The sequence below is a fragment of the Clinocottus analis genome, unplaced genomic scaffold (assembly GCF_023055335.1).
Source record: "Clinocottus analis isolate CAN_PGR_092001 unplaced genomic scaffold, fCliAna1.0.p SCAF_7, whole genome shotgun sequence".
NCBI lineage: Eukaryota > Metazoa > Chordata > Actinopteri > Perciformes > Cottidae > Clinocottus > Clinocottus analis.
In genome coordinates, this window is record NW_027176229.1 from 17,066,242 (window position 1) to 17,088,639 (window position 22,398).

The 22,398-nt window shown below is 40.7% G+C and overlaps 2 protein-coding genes across 2 annotated transcripts; one reads left to right on the forward strand and one right to left on the reverse strand.

Annotated features, from left to right (window-relative positions):
- Positions 1-41: 41 nt before the first annotated feature.
- Positions 42-17,349, reverse strand: hip1rb (huntingtin interacting protein 1 related b). The gene is made up of 32 exons (XM_068566573.1): positions 17,103-17,349; positions 11,055-11,118; positions 10,481-10,623; positions 10,076-10,132; positions 9,784-9,864; positions 9,579-9,655; positions 9,285-9,346; positions 8,544-8,684; positions 8,338-8,395; positions 7,927-8,002; positions 7,524-7,685; positions 7,366-7,421; positions 7,188-7,260; positions 6,470-6,653; positions 6,296-6,384; positions 6,079-6,195; positions 5,884-5,985; positions 5,467-5,661; positions 4,570-4,717; positions 4,369-4,455; positions 4,151-4,258; positions 3,823-3,959; positions 3,175-3,285; positions 2,997-3,055; positions 2,741-2,771; positions 2,548-2,610; positions 2,294-2,394; positions 2,053-2,158; positions 1,775-1,898; positions 1,627-1,688; positions 893-1,123; positions 42-790 (listed from the first exon to the last, which is right to left on the reverse strand). Exons 1-32 carry the CDS (start codon positions 17,181-17,183, stop codon positions 782-784), a joined length of 3,195 nt encoding a protein of 1,064 aa, XP_068422674.1. The 5' UTR covers positions 17,184-17,349; the 3' UTR covers positions 42-781.
- Positions 17,350-20,628: 3,279 nt separating this feature from the next.
- Positions 20,629-21,645, forward strand: LOC137805215 (hydroxycarboxylic acid receptor 3-like). The gene has a single exon (XM_068605022.1). The coding sequence runs from the start codon at positions 20,629-20,631 to the stop codon at positions 21,643-21,645; it is 1,017 nt and encodes a 338-aa protein (XP_068461123.1).
- The last annotated feature ends 753 nt before the right edge of the window (positions 21,646-22,398 follow it).

A 22,398-nucleotide genomic window follows, 5' to 3' on the forward strand; every position in this document is an offset into this window, starting at 1 on the left:
ATATATATATATATATATATATATATATATATATATATATATATATAAATAAAATGCACTTCCACATAATCCCAAAGTTCTCTTACAATAAAGAGACAATCAAGAGCTGTGTAGACATAAATTATACTTAGTGCGAGTGGCACAGTCCTATACAGACTGTCTTTACAGGTATGATTCAATGCATTAGTAGAGCACATACAAGCCAAGGCCTCTGAGACAATCTTGTACCACTGATAAAGAAAGTCATTTTGCACATAAAAGGAAATCTTGAAGGCAAAGCCAGAGGTAAGTAAAACTTTTGCAGCAACATGGAAACACATGATGTGAAACACAGGTTTCCATTACCTCCCACCACAACATAAATAGCATAATGTACATGAAGAAAAATTTGATAGGCTCTGTGATTCAACAGTGTGCAAAAAGGTTGTCCAAAGCATGATGAAAACTGAGAAGATAAAAACTACAAGATATTCTGTCTGTTTGTGGTTATTTCTTTATCTGTCGGTTTGTGGTTGTGTTCTGCCTGGATGTGCATTTGTCTTTAAAAAAAAACAAAAACGGAGTAAGGTAAAGATAACACAATCCTAACAGACATCAAGGGTCAAAAATCAGGCTTCTAGTCATTTTGGCAGAAAAAAATAAAAGGAAAGAAAACAGTAAGATGCAGAATGAGGCAGAGGATTGTCAGCATGCAACTTAAAGGAACCATATGTTTACAACATGGTGAATCTGGTCCAACCGACTATCCATTTGTGGAGAACTTTCCTCTTCTGCTTAGGCATTACTTAAACTGAAACATACAGAAGAAAGAGACAAATACAGATTGGATTTATCAACGAGTCCATTATATTTCATCACATGTAACACAAAGCCTTTTCTTCACATCCCTTACCGTGGTTTTGGGTGGTATGTTGGGTTTCTGGGACAAGGCAGGTTTCTTGAAGAGAGCAGGCTTGCTGGGTTTTGGTGACATGGGGACAGGATGGTCCAGCAAAGTGGTTTCACCGTTCCCCTCAGGAACTTGCTCTGAAGGGATTCCGGCCAACTCATAATGCTTCTTCCTTAGCTCTCCCAAACGCAAGCGCTCGTTCCCCAACTGACTTTCTAATTCCAGCAGCTTCACCTGTGGAGCGGGAAATAACCACGGGTTTATCCATCCATCTTATCTTGTTCAATATGATCACATTACATGTAAAATCTGTTCCATGTCAATTGAATGTATGTGAAATGGGAAAATACCCCAGGTAATTATAGTATTACACCCTGTTCTTAAATTTAATCCTTCAGTGTTAAATAGTGTTCTCTCAATTTATTTATTTAAATATTCATTGGAATTGGTCCAGTTTTCGATAAGATTGCAGAGCTTTTTTAAAATCACAACTTATAAAAAAAAACTCATCCTAACGACACTGTAAATATTTACCTTTCTGATGTCAGCATTTAGAGATCAAAGAAATACGATATGGCCTGTGTTTAGATGATGCCTTTAGACTTATAAACTTACATTAAAATCAATCTAATTCTAAAGAAATAAGGAGTGAATGTTTTTCAATCGTAAATATCAAAAGTAAAGCACATACACTTCAAGGCTTTTAAACCCCTCACAGTTCTGTAACCATAACTCACCTGTGACTCCATTTCTTCTTTTCTCAACTTAATAACGGACATCCCAGAGAAGTCCATGGTTTCTGCACATAAAAAGTGTTGAAGAATTATTATACAGATGCTCATCAGAGTCCAAAACTATGTTGTGCACAGATCAAATTGTACTCACCTTTGTCCTCCAGGTGCTCCTGGCCCGTCCTTGTTGAGGCCACCACATTAGCTGCCATTTCATTCACATGGCGGGAAGCCTGCTGGAGAACTGACAGCCTCTTACTGCTGCGTTCTGCCTTAACCTGAGTGCAGAGGAGAGCGCTTGAGTGAGACTAGATGACACAATTTAGACACTGAATGAACAGACCAATTAGCGTAATACAATGTAGTTTATTACTACAATATAGTATCTCGAAGGTTTAATCATTGCATTTCTCTTCAAAATCTGACTATTACCTTTGAGGCAGCAACCAGCTGTGCTGTGCTGGCAGCGATCTCGTGGGAGCAGACAATCAACTCTTCGTATTTGCCCGTGTGCAGCACCACCTTATCAGCAGACTCCCTGTGAGGATCAGGCCAATATGTTTAGGTGACAACACAATATTTCTAGCAATGTGCCTTGAAACAATAACTCTGGCAGCTGCAATAATCATTTTGTTACAATGCAATACAAGATGCAATGTCCTGTATGACTTACACCATCTCTGTGGCTCCCCATCCCACAGCCTTGGCAGCAGAGATGAGGCCCTCAGTCCAGCGAGAGTTTCTGGCGTAGAACTCCTTCATGGACGCTGCACCCTGAACAAGCCAAACAATAATAGTGTTAGTCCCTGTTAGTTGTTTTTGTCTGAATGGAACAGAGCAGCTCTCGGTTTCAAACAAAAGCTGTTGAACTGAAAAACAAAACCAAGCTGCCAGTTTTGGATTCAAAATTAGAACAGTGTGACTCACCCTCCCACTCTCGACAATCTCCTTCTGCAAGTCTGTAGATGATATGATCAGCATGCGGATGGCCTACAAGAGTTGATGATCACAAAGAAGAACCAAGAAATTAGGTGGATAATTAGAAACAGGATATATGCAGGGTGGACTAAGGCAGTAGAGAACATACAGTACATTAGTTGAAACACATCAACCATAGTACCTTCATCAGGTCTGTGCAGCTGTTGAGGATTCTGTAAAAAAAAAAAAAAGAAGTGAAATGTAAGTGGACAGAGTTATTGATAGACTTTTACTTTATTCTAACAAGTAAAACAAAGACAAGAGGATGCGTTTTGGTATTGTGACATTACTCTGATTATATATTTTAAACATGAAGGACTACAACTGCACCTACCAGTTTGATATTAATTAATTAGACTTAAACAGATGATGCAGCTTGTTACAAGTTGTAAACAGACCTTTCATTGACCTCCAGTTTTATTCCTGATGTGTCCTTTCGTGCCTGATCCATCATTTCCTAAATACAAAAGGATTCACAATATTTATCAGTTACAGTAGATACACTGCACAATACAAACAGGTAAAATCTTTACAGATAATACGAGCACATCTTAAAGCAAGTTTTACATTACTTACATCAATCCTGCGGACAGCCTCCTCAATAGCAGCTGATGTTGCGGCCATTTCTTTATCGACCAGATCTCCAAGCTCATCCTGACGAATGTCCATGCCTTTTGGCCGCAGCTCCTAGATATAACGAGAGAAAAATTATTAGTAATTTTAAAGAAAAATATGAGTGACTACTTTCAGAATGGTCTTAAAACAACATTAGGGAAAGAATAACTTAAATGATAACAAGTGTTGATGCAGAAATAAGATTTGATATCCAAACAAATCACAAAATACCATCGTAAAAAAGACCACAAATTCTATATCCACATCCAAACATTGCATTAGAACACACTGATGCATTTACAGTGTTCATAATGCAGGCGGTAGTTGGAGGTGCTTCCTAAGAATTGATTCACCTCACTGTCCCAGTAGTGGCAAGATTGCTTAATAAACTCTCAACAAACAGCATCATGTCTCTTCGTTTGCAGCAACTTTAATCATCTGCAAGCGGCAAACTGTCTCAGAAAAGTGTATTCCTTTACAGAACATACTTCTTTATAGAACTGTTATTCATATCATATCGTGAACCTGGGTCTCCTTATCGTAATGAAAGGGAAGGCACTGGCAGTTACTGGAAGTAGTATTTCATAAAAAAATGTTAGTGTTCCTCACTTGACCCAAATTAAGGATCTTTTGAATGATCACTCGAATGGAGGCCGGGTCTGCCTTTTGGAGGGTGGTCTTGGACTTCAGGTCCTTGAAGAACTGCAGACTCTGAGTGGCACAGCCTCTGCAGTTCTCTGTCAGTTCTGTTGGGTGTAAAAGAGCCGTGATCAGCTATTGAACATGTTCTTTTTACATCAACACTTAAAACTCACCCCTCTAATTCATCTTGAAGCACTAAAGCAGAGGTTTGAAATCAAATTGGAATAAAAGATGTAGGTAATAAATATGAATACAACTAATGCAATGCAAATAAGGTATTTCAGATATTCCTTACTGTCTGCATGGTCTGTGGGGGCCATGTGTGCAGTGGCGCTGCCATTAATGATTGTATCCGCAGTCAAGTGGGAGAACTGGGTCAGAGCCCTCAGCAGGCTTCCAGCATCTGGTTACAAGGGCAAACAGTAAGGAAGCAGTATACCACATCTACAAACAAGCCACAAACTGTCATGGGGTCAGCAGGGTCATGTTGAATCAGAAGCAGAGAAAACTCACCCCCCATGTTACTCAGATAATCTGCATGGCCCTTTTTCACTTTGTCAACGGAGCCCAGTGCAGCCTCCGCCCGACTTATGAGGTAATCTGTGTTTGGAGGACAAACAGACGATTGAAAAAAAATACAAGATTTGTTTAAGTCACTTTAGTGTTGATCTTTTTGGGTTCAGGCCTGTTGAAATAATAGGACAGGGGTCTGACCTGGAGAGCTGGTGCAGCGTATATGAAGGGGGTCGTCCAGTTTTGCAACAGCATCTTGGATGATGTTCTCAGCCTCTGTGACGGTACCCTGCAGCAGAGCAAACTGCTCCTCCAGAAGCTTCTGGTTAAGCTGCTCCCCCAGATTTGTCTACATGGACACCAACACACAATTACACATTCAAAAGATCATGCATATGTGTACGGTTTAATACATGTTGATGACGAGATCAATATACTAGGTGCAGTGAGTAGAATGCAGATAGTTCAGATAAAGCATTTGAACCTTTTCTCCCTGTAAGTGCATCCATGTACACCCACATTCTGCTTTAGGTTTTGAAATTCTGATCATTAAAAAAAAAAAAAAAAAAAAAGAATTATCCCCAAATGATTGTTTTTGTACTTCAAATATATATTCAAAGCCAGTGCTTCATATTGGTTACATTTACGATAGCCTTGTTCCGAGACCATTTATGTGAGCCGTTCTCATAATCATCAATAATGGTCTGATTGACAATAAATAATCAGTCTTCGTCTTTCCTTCATACTGTCGTCATGGTATAGACTCCCTTGTGGCCATCTTTGCATGGAATAAGCACAAACTGTGCTTCAAACCTTTTCCTCTATTCATATGGTAGAATGTGTGCCATCAATCAGCTTCGACGCCATTATTTGTCACAGCCTGTTTTCTAAAGTGCTTAAAAAAACTGACTGAAGTGGAACAAAACACGATATCCTAATATCTGGTGGATTGTGAGTATTATTTTAAGGTTACTTCGATAATACTGCAATTCATGTAAATACAGCCGTTGTACAAATATCATTCTCTATAATAAGTAGGGGAGACTTGTCTGCGATTCCCACTGTCGAGCTCGGCTCGACTGTCCTGACTTGACTGACCTTCTCCTGCACTTTGCCCTGCAGGTCTACAAGCTCCCTGCTGTTCCTCTCACGCTCCTGCTGAAGTGACGACTGCTGCACCTGTGCAACCTGCCGCAGAGACGACAGTTCCGCCTCCTTCTCACTCACAGACCGCATCAGACGCTCCTTTTCTGCCTGCAGAGCCGACACTGAGCTGTTCATTTGCTCCGATGTCTGGCAAAAAAGGAAGAGAGCGATGAGGGAAGCCAGAAGAGGCAGATGGCCTTGAGTGTCAGAAGGAAAATCCATCCGGAAATGTGTGACAAGCCTCAAGCTTCCAAACACAGTACAACTTTAAATACTAAATGGTAGAAAATCAGCTAATCATAGAGGTGGTGGCTTTATTATAACGTTACAGGTTATAATTAATAACCAAGTAATTAAGTTACTCCACACCTTCTCGCTGTTCTGCAGAGTCCCCTTGATGCGCATGACTTCTGCCATCTTCTCCTCCAGATCCCTCTTCAGCTTCTCCATTTCAAACTTCTGCTCTTCCAGCTACAGTGATGATAAAACATTATTATTTAAATCCATGCACACTAGCACTGCCACCTGGAAACCTCAATGTTCGTGTAAAGAGAAAACAACAACCTTCATGTCAGCTTCCTGTTTTATTCGCTCAACCTCAAACGATAGCTGCTGTTTGGTCCTCTCTACCTCGTCCTGGGTCTGCTGGGTTGCTGATAGCATCTTCACAGTATCTGCACTCTGTCAGCACATTAACACACATAGTGTGACTACACACAGCCAGATGTTGACATCCAATTTAAAACAAACATCTAACGATTGATCTGCAGTCTTTCTGTACCTTCCGAAGTAGTTCAGCATGGCTGGACACCAGCTCTGTGTGCTTCTCCTTCAGCTTATTGTAGCGCTGCTCGGTGGCCTGTGCTCTATCTGCACAGAAAAAGGACAGCGTTATCATAGGCACACAACCACATGTTGTCCTTGTACAAGAGAGACAGTATTGACTATGTTTTACTTTCTGCTTCAATGAAGACGGCCTGTGTGCTCTCATGTTCTGCGTTGCGGCGACGCGTCGCCTCCAGCTCCATGCGCAGTTGTTCATTTTCCACAAAAGCGCGTTGCTTCTGTGCCCGCTGTTCTTCCAGTTCTGCCTCCAAACTGTTGATTTGGGACTTCAGTTGTGTGATGTAACGCTGAGCCTTCAGGAGGGATACAAAAGATATATATTGGCATTTTAGGAAAAATAGACTTCATCATGTCATGTTGAATATTGAACAGAATTGTTTAACATTCAACATGACATTTTCATCTCTCAAGACTTATTTATAACACCACCAGCTTGTCTGCACACATGCAATTGATTAAATATAAAATGGTCCCATTCTATTTAGTGTGTCAAAGCCATTGCAGTGAGCCAGCGTGCACAATGCCCCGCTACACCGAAAAGGAACATGGACATAATTAATGTTTTGGATTAAACCGATGTTTACCCTGCTGTGAAAAAGGCCTAGAAAAACGACACGGCAGTCCAAGCGTGACGTCAAAAATCTCAACTGGACACCCCTGTCTCTTTCAGAGGCTACTTGCCACATTCCACATGTCAGGAGCATCCACCCAACACATGACCCAGATTCCTTTGCACATAGATAATAATGCTCTCTCCTACCACACCTATGTTCTATGCAGACACAAAAGAAGCCTGAAACAGGTGATTCAGGACCAACATTCCTTACCTCTGCTTTGACCTTCTCCAGCTCTGCTCTCAACAACTCCAGGTCTTGCTTGAGGCTCTCAATCTGGAGATCCCTGCAAGACAGAAAACAGTCATAATGTGCTGGCATGGATTACATACTGAAACCAAATGGTCTGATTGACGATCACAGGTTAGAGTTTCAAAACATCCTGGCTCACCGGTCATCAAATCCTCCATTTGCAGGTCCAAACGCCTTATCAAATATGTCCAATTGCTGAGAAAAGTAAAATAGTAAGTGAAAAAGCAAACAGCGTCAGGGTTCTCTTGTCTGAGTGCAAATGGCTGGATGCATGCATCAGTGTGCTGTGTGCCATACCGGTGGCTGTGCCTGGATGCTGGATGTTGAGACGTCGCTGACCTCGATGAGCGGCTCGGGTTCATCGTCGTCGTCTTCTTGTTGCTCGTACTCATCAGGGATGACCACCACTGGCTTTACGTGCTTAGCCAGTGAAGCTGCATGCAGGAAGTTAGGTGGGGACTGACAAAGAGACAGACAAAAAGGCACGTTACCAATTTATTTATGGTTGTTTTTGAGAAAACCTTCATGGCAAGTTTCAACAGATCATAGCTCTCTACATAAATACAACAAAGCAAACGGCCCTAGTTTGTAGGTAGCATTAGCAGTATTAGGTTTATCGTGAAGTCATTGATATCTAAGACAGAGGCTGTGACTCAGCACTGAAGTCATCCAACCTCTGCCTAACCCTCTGAGTTCTTACATCAGGCAGCTTGGGGATCTGAATCAGCCTCTTAAAGTACATCATGTCCCTGGCTTTATTGAAGAAGGTCTTAAGGCTGTGGAACAAAAGACAACAAGTTAATATAATAGATTTTTAAACTTATTAGATGGCTTTCATGTGTTATACAATGTGTTAAATTTACAGCTGGTAGATATGGCAAACTGTGCCATCCTCTTTGAACTTAGCAGCAAAATATGAATGCATCTGTGACAATGACACCATCTGACACCACAAAGGGCGGGAGATGGGAATCAGTGCATGCGCACATTTGCATGAGCACTGCTGGGTGGGGCAGGATTATGTTGCACTCTTCCTTTGGTACAAGAATGACTATCCACTTTGATGCAGCCACTCTCATTCACTCATAGCCTGAGGTCATGCATGTCCTACCTGTGGAACTGGTCATGGAAACGATCACGATGTCCTTGTAAAGTGTCAGCGGGGAGACCTGAAATTCACAATGTCGTACAATGTTCTTATGCTTAAAAACAATAGCTTGAATTACAGACATAACTGACTTTATTGTGTTGAGAGTGAACATTTACCAAGTTTATTCTAAAATGTCTAGGCTAAGAGGGAGTAACAACTGTTCTTACAGGCATGCAGCTTGAATAGCAGCTTGACGGTGAAGTGGTAGAGTTGACTTGAGTCCTGAACAACTTGAATGAGTGGAGAAAGCCGACACTGGCCTGATGTGAGAGTGGAGATGGCGATGGATGTGTTGAGCTGCCGGATCACTAGGAGAGAGGTCACAAATAGGAGCATACAGTAAATGTGCAGAATGCTGGCCTCTAAATGATGCCCATATCTAAACCTCAATAAAGGCCTCTTGTGTTACAATCACAGGCTTGTCCAATCATGTATTTTTTATCAATTTTGTAAATCGTCCTCATAAAATAAATTGAGTCAGCTGCTGTTGAAAAGCTTGTTTTCACATTTGAGACTCTTGCTATTTTAGTGTCTTTCACAATACAGCTGCAAAATGTGTTTATGGTGTTTAAGAAGTCATTTTGGGGCCCACAACCTGCAGGAGCATACAATCACAGATGCACTGGAGGAAATCGACTTAAAGTCCTCTAATTGAAGGCATTTCCTTGAACACGAGTTAAAACTGGAGGAAGTGATTGAAAATACTTTCTCCAAAAAAAAGAAAAGGAACTACAGTCTTGTGAAAACAGGCAGAAGAAGAGTTGCTCACAATAACCCATTCTTCAAAAGGCTATTGGCTTTTGAACATAAATAACTAATGTCAGCAGGCCGCAGCTCTCTACTGTAGCTCAGGTTTCTCTTCCTTGGAAGAGTAGGATGGGGGAAAGGTGGGCGGCTGTTTTATTCACCTGTCTCGGCCAGCCTCAGCTCTGCGTCCAAGTAATCAAACACCTCCACTGTGAGCTGGAACCTGCAGGAGAGAAGTTGATACCCCTGTTAGACAGAAAAGAGGCCCCACTGAAAAACAATGATGATATGACCCTAGAATTAAAAAGGAGCAGCAGAGCTTGTCTATTTTTTATTTATTTTTTGGGCTAGTTTGTCTGGCAGAAGCTGTGCTTATGACTGCTGATTACAATTGTAGATTTAAGGGCAAACAGATAATTGAATGAAGTTACGTCTTGCAGTATTTCAAAACTCACACATTATTAATGTCGCTTCCTGCAGTGCGCTCCAGGAGTTCATCGGTGGCTTCCAGGTTCGGAGGGATTTCTGAATGCTGAAGAGGTGCATTGTTAGAGGTTTAGTGTCTATTCCCAGTCATGGTGTGAATTCATATCATTTTGCTGAGTCATTCATTACCATGAAGGGAGGAAGGGGGGGGCATAAGACAGAGGATGCTCTTACCTTCACATGAAACTCCATTTTTGTGCAGAGCAGCTTGGTATACAGAACCACCAGCTGTCCATATTTGTCATGGAGGTTGTTCTGGAAATGCAGGCGTACAAGAATGAAGCACAAATAATATTTATAAATACATTCTATCCATCTTGTCGAGTTGAAGCCTTTTGTCTTACTGGAGAAAGATTATTTCAACCTTTACATTAAATTCAGTGCAACACAAATGTATATTTTTCAAAATGCATTCTTTTGAAATCATTTAGGATAATAATGGGATAAAAATGATGCAAGGACTCACCCATAGTTTCCCAATTTCAACAAGAGAGCTGTGATGCCTCATGCAGTCTTGTAAAACCTATGAAGGTGACAACATGAATGAACAACTGAATACATTGAAATAAATGTTAAAAAGCCTTAATTTACACTTTAAAAGTGAACCGTTTCCGTTGTCATTACCAGACATAATAGAACAAGGAAGAAAGCCAATATTAAAAGTTAAATATTATTAATTAACAATCACATCATGTACAGTTTCAATTTCTTTTCTACATTTGATCACAACAAATGCCTATGTTTAATTTTTTTTCCAGACTTTTTGTCGAACTCATGATGCTGCAACAGTCTTTGATCACTCAACAAAATCTACCAATTTAACATCTCTCAGATGTCCCAGATAGTAAGAGAGGGGTACTTGGTGTCGTACATTGCGGTGTCCATCCCGCAGGACTTTGTGCAGCACATGGCAGAACTTCCAGCTGAGGATGGAGCTGCTGGCCAGAGGGAAGCCCAGAGCGTAGGACCAGAAGGTGTAGGCTCCCTTCTCCCTGTGAGTCCCCAGGATGATTCCTGTTGTCGTGTTAAGAAAGCATGAACAGCATGTGCCATTCCCACACAACCTCTCAACGAAATGAAAGTAGACATGTTCCTACATCGACACTCTTAATGGTAACCCCTTTGTGCCATCACAGATTTGAGCAGCCCCATTCCTGACAAATACATACTACAGGCAGAAAGATGCAATTGTATTGTATGTCATTGGTTTACGCCTCTGAATTCTGCCTTCTGTTAGATCCATCATAATATTCCTTTCAAACAGGAAATACATTACTGTCTCCAAAAATGCTGTTTCACGATGACTAAATAATACATGTGACACTAATAGGACATGAATGTTTTCCGAATAAATTACCTGACAAGTTGTGATGTGAAGGCAGTACCAAACACTACAAATATTAACAGAACAGTGAAACTCTGGTGATCTGTATTTATAAGGATACGACGTGCATGTTTTTCCTTCACAGGCACCTCAGTGGAGTTGATGGCCTTGCTGATACTGCTCAGCTGAAAGAAGAGGAGAGGAATTAATCTTGGAACTTGTACGGCTTGCTTCTCCACCCACACAACCATCAAATGTCGGGCTTACAATAGACGTAAAAGACAAATACAGAAGTCGTGAGAAGTTGAATAAAGACTTTGAGACTAACAAATGATAACAGGCTGCGCTGCAGTGACAGGAATGAATCAGAGAAACAATGACTCAACAATGACTCTGCACTGTGTACACACAGAAGGACCTTTGGCTCTCACCTTGTGGTTAGCCGGATTTTAGTAATTCAGGGTGAACTAGCAGAGGTTAAGTTTAGACTGACTTAAAGTGAAACATGGCCACAGAAAAGAAGTCATGCAGATTCCTTTGTTTTTCCACATCTTGTGCTGCAAACCTACCCCTAATGTCAACAAAATGAATGTGTGTGGTGTTACGCGTTCTGCATCGTCATCTATGGGAGGATAGGTCAGAGAAAGCAAAGCCTGCATCTAAAGATAACATCACATACTAACCGCCTGATCAGGAGAGTGTCACCAGAACCACAGAGCACACGAGCTGCTCTGCAACCTGTCCAGCAGGTAAGTCAAGTGTCGCAGAAAAGGAGCAGGAAAGGAAAAACAAATACAGTCTGTATTTCCGTACTGTTGCATATGCGTCCCCAAAGACAGTCACTTATTTCAATGAACCTCGGACACAAAAGTAATATGATAACTTCCTGGTATGGTCATGTTACAACAGAGTGCTCTTCATGGTCATCCCCCTTTTGTTCCAATGGAATGTTATCTTAGAGAGTAGTCTTATTTTTAGAAAGGTATTTGTTTAATTAGCACATCATTATTAATGTTTTTAGAAACAGCAAATTCATCTGACAGCTTTTAATCTTTCTTGAGTGAAAGTGGATGTTATTCTTTCATGGACTAATTTGAATGCCAAATGATTTACAAGGTTTTTCAATTGTAAGCAACAATGAAATAAAATGAGCAGTGCACGGTTCCTGTATCTTTTATCATCCTTGATGCACACAGATCATTTCTTTGCACAAGTCTGAAAACAAAGACTGTCCCGCCCAGAGCCGAAGAATACATTTCTTCACAGTATCTTCATGATGAAATAACCACTAACGTTGCATCCGTGCATGCATTTCAAATTCACATTTACTTGTTTATTTGTAGTGTCCTTTTAACACATCCATTGAAATGCATATAATCTCCATGAAGCTGGCGAGCCAGCTTCCCCATCACAGTATTACATAAGAGACTAATCCAAAATACAGTTCCATCAATCTCAGCCTCTCATCCCAAAGTATCTTCCCACATAAAAACACTCCTTAAACCGTAGCATGCAGAGAAATTGCACAGCCCAGTACATGACCTGACAATACTCTGGTTCTTTGTTTTTACCCTCAAACACAGGCTTGAAATCCATGTCACATTTGTTTGAAACATATCATACTAGCGGCAGACGCCCCTAATCCCACCGACCCGATAAAAGCCTCTTTAATACATCCCCCCTCCCCCCTTCAACAAACACACACACAGAACCACCAAAACATACATGGTCACAGAACAAAGCACAGAGGGGCTACTGTGGCGTTCAGAGTGAGGGGTGAACTGCTTCTGACGCAGATGAACTGCTGCCTCGTCGTTTACTCAGGGCAAGTGCAGTGGGCTAGCGTGGAGGCCCGTGTGACAATGAGGGGTTTGTCTGGGGAGGAAGGCCGACAGCTGGGGCAGAAGATTGGGTTTGACGGGGGCCGCTCTCTGGCACACAGAGCCTGGCACTGAGGCCTCAACAGATGGCCGCTAAGCAGGGAGACTCTCATAGTACATTCAGACTTGCTGCCAGTCAGAGAGAGAGAGAGAGACACAGCAAGAGAAGGGACAGGAGGGCTGGCAATCGGGTCAAAATCTCAACCCCCATATTGGTAATTTCATCACAACATGGAATGGTTTCTGGTAATTCAATTAATAAATAATCTATATGAGTATTTCCTCATTTAATTAAGAACTTTGGTATATATAGAATACAGATTTCAGTGTCACTTGTTGGAGCACTGCAGTGTACGAACCCTTACCTTCTCTTGATCAAGGCTACTGGGAAAGTAATAGGCACTGGTTGAATGGGGACCAAACTACAGTAGCAGCCCTTCAATTATTAGAAAGGGCTGCAATTAATGATTAATCTGCCTGTTATTTTCTTGATTAAGCCATCGGTCTATAGAGCATCATCATTTCTTGGAGATGAAAGTGACGGCTGTTGTTACGAGTCACCTTTGTTTAATTGCCTGCAAATGCAACTACTTCTTGTTTTACTTTGTTTTACCATTATGAGTGAGAAACGCTCTGCTGCTAGACGTCATGTGAAACGCACACGACACAAGTCTCACCATCAAGTCTTTCGTTAACCTACAGCCGGGTCCCACACAAACACAGATACCATTTCCTAAATGCCATGGTCAAATGTAAGTCAGATGAAATTCTAACTTTTTACTAAAAAGGAGCAATTTGGTCCAAGCGCACCCGACATGCCGTCGACTGGCCAACAAGTGAATGCTACATGTGGCTCAAGCGTCAGTAAATCCTCTGACCAGCAGAGAGGAGAAGTGAGAGGGAGGGAAAGCCTGGACTAATCCCAGAGGCCTGCCATGAGGTGTGTTGCCAGCTAGCATTATTGTAGCCTCCACAGTCACTGCAGTGTCCACGCTGCGGGAATACCTCCAACCTTGAGGTGTCGCCGCCTTACCTTGTCATCTTTGCCTTTTAGCAGTGTGTCCATGTGTTTAGACATCCTGGTGTGGCCGAGTGTATGAAGTTAATGAAGTCAAAGCATCAGCGCTACACCTGAGCTGCTTCTCACTGGACATAATGACCCGAGGCAAGAGCACTTACTGCAGGTCCTTATCAGCTTAATTCAACAGACTGCTGCTGGAGCTGTGGCGGACAAGGTCACAAACAGTCTTTAGCACAGCTCAAACCTATGAGATGAAGTCCTAACAGGAATGCTAACAGTTTATAGTATGTCTTCGGCATAGTTTTCAGCTTGCTTTTAAACAGGTTTGTCAATTATATATTATTTTTCAGATCAAATTATTCAAAAAAAAAAGTTACTTTTGCTTTTGTCTTATCTGCTTCCACCACGTTAAATGTTCTCTTTACAGCCTCTCCCACATCAACACAGGCAATAATCATAAAAAAGAAACAGTGGACATACAATTTTGTTCTCAGTCTAACTAATCATCCATCCCTAAAAAGACATAAAAAACACTTTTTCAGCCCCCAAACCACACGTGGTGTTCAACTGATGTGGTGCAAATTGTAATCCCTCAGGTTTACCATCTTTTCTTATTGCTATAATTTAACAATTAATTGTGTTCATACATCACATCCATAACTAAATTCAATGGATTAAAAAGGACACACTTGGACATTCAGCTAATATCTCTTCCAGACAAACATGGCAACAGCCACAAGACAAACACTCGTGCAAAATAAGATACATATTTTGTCCTAAAAGAATGTTCACGTTGATATGATCGAGCTCGCATTGAATAGATCTCCTTTTAACTCATGAAATATGCTAACGAAAGCAGCATGATGGAGGAACTTAAGAAAGTGAGAATAATCAAGATAACTATTGAATGACCGCACAGATGAAGTTGTGTCACATTATGAAGTTCTGTCTAAATGTACGTTAAATATTTACACTGCATTTACTAAAATATTCAGCAAAAGACAAACAGTTATTAAGCAACCAGAATGTCTTTTTGGCCAGTTGTCAGAGCTGATTAATTAGCTAATGAGTCACGTTATGTTCATGATTATGAGTTTGCAGGTAAAGTCACAGCTTGAATTCACCCATTTTTGTTTGTTGACAAACATTGACAGAATATTTCACTGCAAAAACAAAGTATTCACTTAGCACACACCCTTTTTTAAATCAAAGAATGAAACCAACATGCTTTTAATTCTCTCTCTACTCCCACTCAGTAGCTGCGTTCTTGCCCTCTGGTACTCCCATCCCCCTTCCCTCTCTCATGGGCGCTCACTCAGGCAACAAGAGTACGGGAAAGCAAACACGACACACAAACACACAGGACGCTGTGTGAGACATTTCCCCTTGGTACCAAGGTCAACATAAAGAGGAGAGAACGCAGCAGAAGAGTGACAGTGAGCTGCAGCAGGAGTTTCAGTAAGAGCACTCGATGAATCAGCAAGACTGAGAAACAAAAATATATATATATATATATATATATATATATATATATATATATATATATATAAGATTATAGGGTCTCCCAACACACAGAAAACTTTCAAACATAAAGCTTAAATTTGTTGTTAAATGTGCCATTTAGTCAGTACATTTTGCAAGCAGTTAACCAGTTGAGTCTCCACATCGACCAAACTAGCTGTAGTAAAATGCTAATAGGAGGTGGTAAAGAGACATACAATTATCAGGAGGAGATTCAAGCTAGTCCAACCTACTTAATTTGCATATTGCCCAGTGGATTCATTAAGCTGAGTGGTCGCACCCGGCAATCATTCATATAAACAAGAATACCAGTTCAAAACTTAAAATTTCACAAGTTGCACTCAGTTTTGAATAAGCTGTGAATGGGAACGCGACATGCCTTGTTCAATAATTGTTGCCCAGTTTTGAGATTAAAACTGGACCATTATGCTGCAACATTTACCAAGTGAACTTGGGGCAAGCGCACACGCAGACACACCTTGTGTACAGTTGCATGATGTATTCTGGCCATGTTGTGGGAAAGACTAGGTGCATATGAAAGACAAGCAAGAGTTTAAGCACCTCCGGCTCCACCTCTCTGCACGTGCTTCATAAGCAAATATAACGCTGCCGGAGGAATATAAAGCCGGTGGAGGAAAAGCACAGCCCATTTTAGATAAAGCATAATACAGAGCGTGCCGTAAGTCGGAACTCCCACGCAGCAGTTTCACAGTTTGTGTAGTTAGTCAACCTTGTCTGGATCTCACATTTCCATGTGAGACTGGGGGGGGGAGTGGGAGGGAAGCTCCACGACCTTAAGATAGTGCTTAGTCAACAATACTGTCTACATGAGAAGTATCTAGATGGTTATGAGTACACATTAGTACACTTGACAAAGAGCTGTAGTGAGGTAACTGCTAGAATCCACAAAGCACCTGTTGCACGGAAAATGGGACAAACCTCATTCCTTCAGTGCACAAAGGAAAGTGAACCAGACTGACTGAAGTACTCCACAGGGGTAATATAACTCAATGCTATAGTACTACGTCCAACAGGGCTGAGAAACGAATGTCTGTATGGGAGGAAGGGTGGCCAAACAGGAAGGACTCGATCAGCATGATGCCAATTTACAGACTTCATGGAGGACTGAATAGTGTGACAATACAGAGCACTGCATGGACATGGTTGACTTTCAGTCCCAAGTCTACTTTTTGTTAAGTAGACAGATGCCTTTAAGACATTTAAAAGGAAAAGTTCCCCACAAATGACCAAAAAGCACGTGTCCTCTTACCTGGAGTGTTATTTATCAACCTATATTGTACAAAACATGAAATTGTACAACCCAGGTCAGGAGACACCGTTTAACTTTTCAAACTCATACATTTCAGCCGTAGTTTTAGGTGATTTGAGCACCACAAGCAAAGTGCCACATAGTCCCAATATTGGAGAGGAGGCAGGCGTCTCTACTGACGACATCGCCAACTCACTCAAAAACAATATAGATTGATACGGAGCACTACTGCTAAAAAGAAATTATGGATTTTCCCCCCATTTCATTTTTTGTATTTTAATTTTCAAACATGAAATCCCAAGACAAGGTGTTAATTGGAAATGTGGCCTATGCGGTAGCCTTCACTGTGAACTCCGCATACACGCGCGCGCACACACACATATACACACACAAACGCACAAATAAACAAACAAAAAAGCAAACAGCAGGCTTTTTTTTATCAAACCCAAGTTCCCGCAGCCTCAGCTGTATTTTTACCTGCTGCTTGTCAAAATGCTCCCTCTCGGCTCCGAGATTGGCCTCATTTCGTCGGCTTTTCCCATGCCTCAAGCTGTTCATCCTCTCGTTTTGACAATGACGGTTTCAGCGAGAAAACAAAATTGTAAGACACAAAAAAAAACATCCAGGCTAGAGGAAATATCAGCGGGGTCTTCTTTTATCTCGACTCCATATAGTCTCTGGGACATCTACAAGCTACGGCTTCATTGCTGGCGCTGCATCACGGCTGAAGGAGGAAGCGCAATGAGTGCGTTACGTAGATAGTTCCTCCCCCAAGGTGGGAATCATCATCATCACCATCACCATCATCATCATCATATTTTCTGCCGCCAAAATCATTTTCCTTTTTATATTGTGCTATGTATTTCGTTTGGTTTTTTTTTGTTGACCAAGCATGCTCACCTGGCCGTCTCTCTCAGCCGCTGCAGTGACGTCACCTCAATGAAGTCAAAACACATTATATATTTTTATTCTTTCGTGGTTCTTTTTATAATCCCGACATTGCATCTGCTCTTACAATGACAGTCAAGGAGATGTGAAATAATAAATCAGGAAATGATGCTCAGATTAGGGTATACTGCTGTGTCACGTGGAAACATGGGCCAGGTCATAACTATAAAGCATCTTGCATATATTACAAAACATTTTGTGGCATTAAAGAAAACACAATAATTGTTGAGAGGAATGTTTTAGGACTGTATTTAGCAGCACAGCAACTATTTTTGGTAGAAGATATTTGTGCTCCCAATATGAATAGGAAAAAATAGAATGCAAAATGCTCTAAAATAAAATAAACTGCTTTAGTGACAGAAACGGGAGAAAGACAGTTCACACATGTGTGACCATATCATGAACATGGGTGAGTTCTATAAAGCTATGATTTATTTCCCTTTAGTGACTACAAACCCCAATGTCCTGTACTCACTTAAGATAACTTCATTATAATTTACCTCACATTGACGTGCAGCTGTTTTAAGAGACTCACAACTTCAAAACGTCAGCAATGGATCAGACACTCTAATTCATCTGCTTCTGACTATTTAAATGCTGTCTTGTGATTAGCTTTAATAAAGTATACCAACAAATGAAACTATATTTTCCTCTCACTCACTTCCTTCTTTAATGATTTTGGAGTGTGGCGCCTCTTGATTTGTTCATCTTCACTGGACTTGGCTGACATGACCTGAGGTACGTGGAATAACTTGTTTTGTTTGTCTGCTTCCTTCATCTTTTATCATTTCACAGATCCAGCTTACAACTTAGTGAAGAAATCTATTCAAGGAATAAAACATACAAAGCAAACTGTCTTTCATTAAAAAAATGGAACAACATGCGTTTCATGTGCTGTGGTTTGACACTGGAACGAGAAAACGAACACTTCACTTGTTTCTTGAGTACATTTTAGGCTGTGGCTGCATTTCAGACCTCTTAAAGGCTGTAGGACTGGAATTTCACGTTTGTTGCGCCGGGTGACTGATGTTTTGTTCCCAAGTGTGCAGGTGATGGGACAACAGGAGAAGGGAACAAAAGGAAGGGTTTGCCCTGCAGGCTAAACTGGCTCTCTCACATTTTTTCACATGGTCTTAAAACTGCTCTGCCCAGTCTCTGAACTGACAAGGCCCAACTGACATCCATTTATAAATTCCTGGGTGGGAAGCCTGACATGTGACATGATAGTGACTGATAAGTCATGTGAGAATAGTTCAGTGCACATTTACGTGGGTTTATGGATAGCAATCCAAAAGCACAAAAAAACATTTTTCCTCCACAGTTGAGGAAACCTGCTTCTGGGCTCCTAAACATGTGACAAAGACAGCAATTTCAAATGTTATCCACTAGACTGCAGCAGAGGGTTACAAACTGAGGGGAAAACTTAACTTATTTTTTTCCGTAGCCTCCTAAAGCATTTTCCAAATGAAGTATTTGATTCAAATATCATGTTAAGACTACTCTTCTTTCTTTGTGATTATTTAGTTATTGATTAACAATGTTAAAGGGTGAACTCCCATGAGTTACATGAACATGCACAACAGTTCAATTGATACATTCAATTGACCATACTTTAAATACAAATCCCACACCATAAATCTCATACACCATGCTGATTATAAAACCGTCACACTTCACCCAGCGCAGAATAAATGGTTATTGTATATACTTCATATACATTAATGCCTATCTCTGCACATGTACGCAGCTACATGTGTGTGTAGGAATCTACAGATTCTTACTTAGACTAATTTAGAAATTAATACAAGTGTCTATGTGGTGTTCACTGGCGTCTCAGGAAGGTGACATTTCACATTTTCATCTGCATCAGCACTGCTGTTAAGAAGACACCTAACAGCTGATCTACACAGGAAGTCACACCACGATTGATCGTCCTCTTTGGAAGGCTGTGAAAGCCACAATACAGTAAAATATTCATTGAACTCAACAAACACAAAACATTACCATTTCAGTTTACTTTACATGGCTGCTACAAATACACTAACGTCTGAAAAAATCACTTGTCCTGCATGTGAATTTATGTTTACATTCATTTGCCTGTTGATTAAATGAATTGATTTTATTTGAAATGGCCATTTATCTGTTACACGTCCCAGATTCCCTCACATTACCTCTATTTTTTTCATTATAGACTTGAATCGTGTTCATAACCAACAGCATCAAAGCAATAAACCGAGACAAGACATTTTATTCAAGCCCTTTCTGCAGTGCTATGTGTATCAGTAAACCGATACCCTCAGGTGTGAGTGTGGACATCGACAGTTTGGCAATGATATTAATGAACTTTGTGTTTTAGGTTGATGGGCTTTGACCTTCATCCCGTCTGAAGTCTAATTTACTTTAGGTCAAGTTTATGTTCAGCATCTTTTGGCTTGATTCATTATCTTCTCCATCCCGAGTCTCTGTCTTCTGCATCGTAATGCTGCCGACACCCTCATTCTCGAGAAGTGGTGCCCGGGTGGTTTCTCACAGTTGTAGTTTTTGAGCTTAGGTCTGATCAGACCACCATTTCCTTTCTTAGTGGTCCTAAAAGTAACACCAGTGTTGTATGGCTCACTGCAGTTTTTGCTGCAATTTCACACATTTCACATGCACTGTAAAGCTGACGGTTTGGTTATTTTACTAACAATATTCAAGTGAATTGATTTTAATTGAAGATTGATGCAATTAAATACATAACTAATTAGTGATTTTTATACAAGACTTAAGGGTAAATATTAAAGGTTTCATCATATTGTGAAGTAATACTTTTCTTTTTACTTTCAGGTCCTTCCACGGTCATTAGCCTTTTTCTTTGTAGCTTTCGGGAGAAATATAGCGTCTTTAAATATAGATGACATTTCATGAAAAGCAGAACTTCGTCGAGCTTCCTGTAAATGCAAAAACCACAAACACTTTTTTTTCTCGTTTTGACGTTTCCTTTTTTAAGAACGCAGACAGTTGTCAAGAGGGTATTTATTGGATCTGCAGCCAGTGAGCCAGCACGTAAGTCAACATGCGATGCGATTTCAATGGAACTCTGCTGATCAGTGTGCTGCCGCCAGTCTTGCTGGTGGAGTTTTTATTTGGAGTCCTTGGAAATGGTTTGGCACTCTGGATCTTTTGCTTCCACATTAGGCCCTGGAAGAGCAGCACGGTGTTACTCTTCAACCTGGCAATGGCTGACTTTCTGCTCAACATGGCTTTGCCTTTCCGTGCCATCTACTACATCTCAAACATCAAGTGGAAGTTTGGACCCGCTCTGTGCAACATCTGCCTCTTCATGTTGGCAATGAACCGCAGTGGAAGTACCCTCTTTTTGATGGCTATCGCTTTGGACAGGTACATGCGTGTGGTGCATCCCCATCATCCCATCAACTCTCTGAGTATCTCCAAAGCCATATGTGGCGCGCTTGCAATATGGTTGCTCACCATCTCATTGACAGTTCATGTCTTCAATTTGAAACACATCAACACAACCCACTGTGAGAGCTTCGTTGTTGATACTGGAATGCACCAGAATCTGAACTGGCACACGTTTGAGTTTCTCTTCATCTTCTATGTGCCTCTGCTCGTGGTTCTCTACTGCACATTTCACATTATTTGCCACCTGAGAAGGAGACAGATGGCCCAGCAGGCAAAGATTAAGAAGGCTCTTGTGTTCATCACTGTGGTGGCGGTGCTCTTCATCGTTTGCTACCTCCCAAGCAACATCGCACAGCTGATGATTTGGATCCAGACCCGACAACTCGCCAGTAAATCTTCCGATACTGAAGCTTGCTCTGCTCTGGAAAACATGACCATTGTGTTTTTCATCACCATTAGCCTGACTTATCTCAACAGCATGTTGGATCCTGTCGTTTACTACTTCTCCAGCCCTACCTTCAAGAACATCTGCAGGAAAGTTCTTCATCTATCCCCGGCAGACACCGCTGAAAGCACAGAGAGGAAAACTCGAGAAACAGGCTCCCAGTCGCTTAGCCAGCTTGATCACACAATCAAGGAAATCATTCAGTTGGATCCAGCTCCGTAGTTAAAATCTTAATGCTGAAGATTTTATATGCCTTTCAAAATTGTCATATACATGCTAAATATTATTTTTTAACAGCACTTATATATTGAATGCAACACATGTATTGCCTTTGGAAAACATATGTAACATTGCAATGTTTTTACTTTGATCTTCTCTATATATTGACTGCACGCTTCTGAATATTTCTTTTGTATAACATATGCTAGTGTAAAGCTGTGAAATCATTTACAGTATTATAAATCATTTTTGTCCAATTTACAGACAATTGTCTAGATTCACAATTCAGTTTTGTTGTTGTTACTGAAGTCTATTAAATTAACCACAGATTGTTTGAAAAGTAATATCAGCTTATAAATAAAATATAATTTAAGTGAAAACTGTGTCATAATTATGGAAACCCACATATCATCTGCAATGATACAAATATCTCATGTCTCCAGCTTTCTCTAACCAGGCAAGCTATCATTACGATACCAAGTCATATTAATAATATACTATGTAGAGTGGTCCTTTTAGATGAAAAAGAAAACTCCAAATATTTTTATTTGGTCAATGCAAAGTCCTTATTGGAACAAGTAATAAATAGATTTTTGTCCTCATCATAGAAATGTGGCATGTTTTCCTGGAATATTTAATTTAATATGAAGTGCATTTATACATTCTGTGATCACTGCAATCACTTTGGTACAGTACTTTGGTTACTATAATGCATTACAACAAATATGCAGTAGTCTAGTCAAAATGTCACAGATA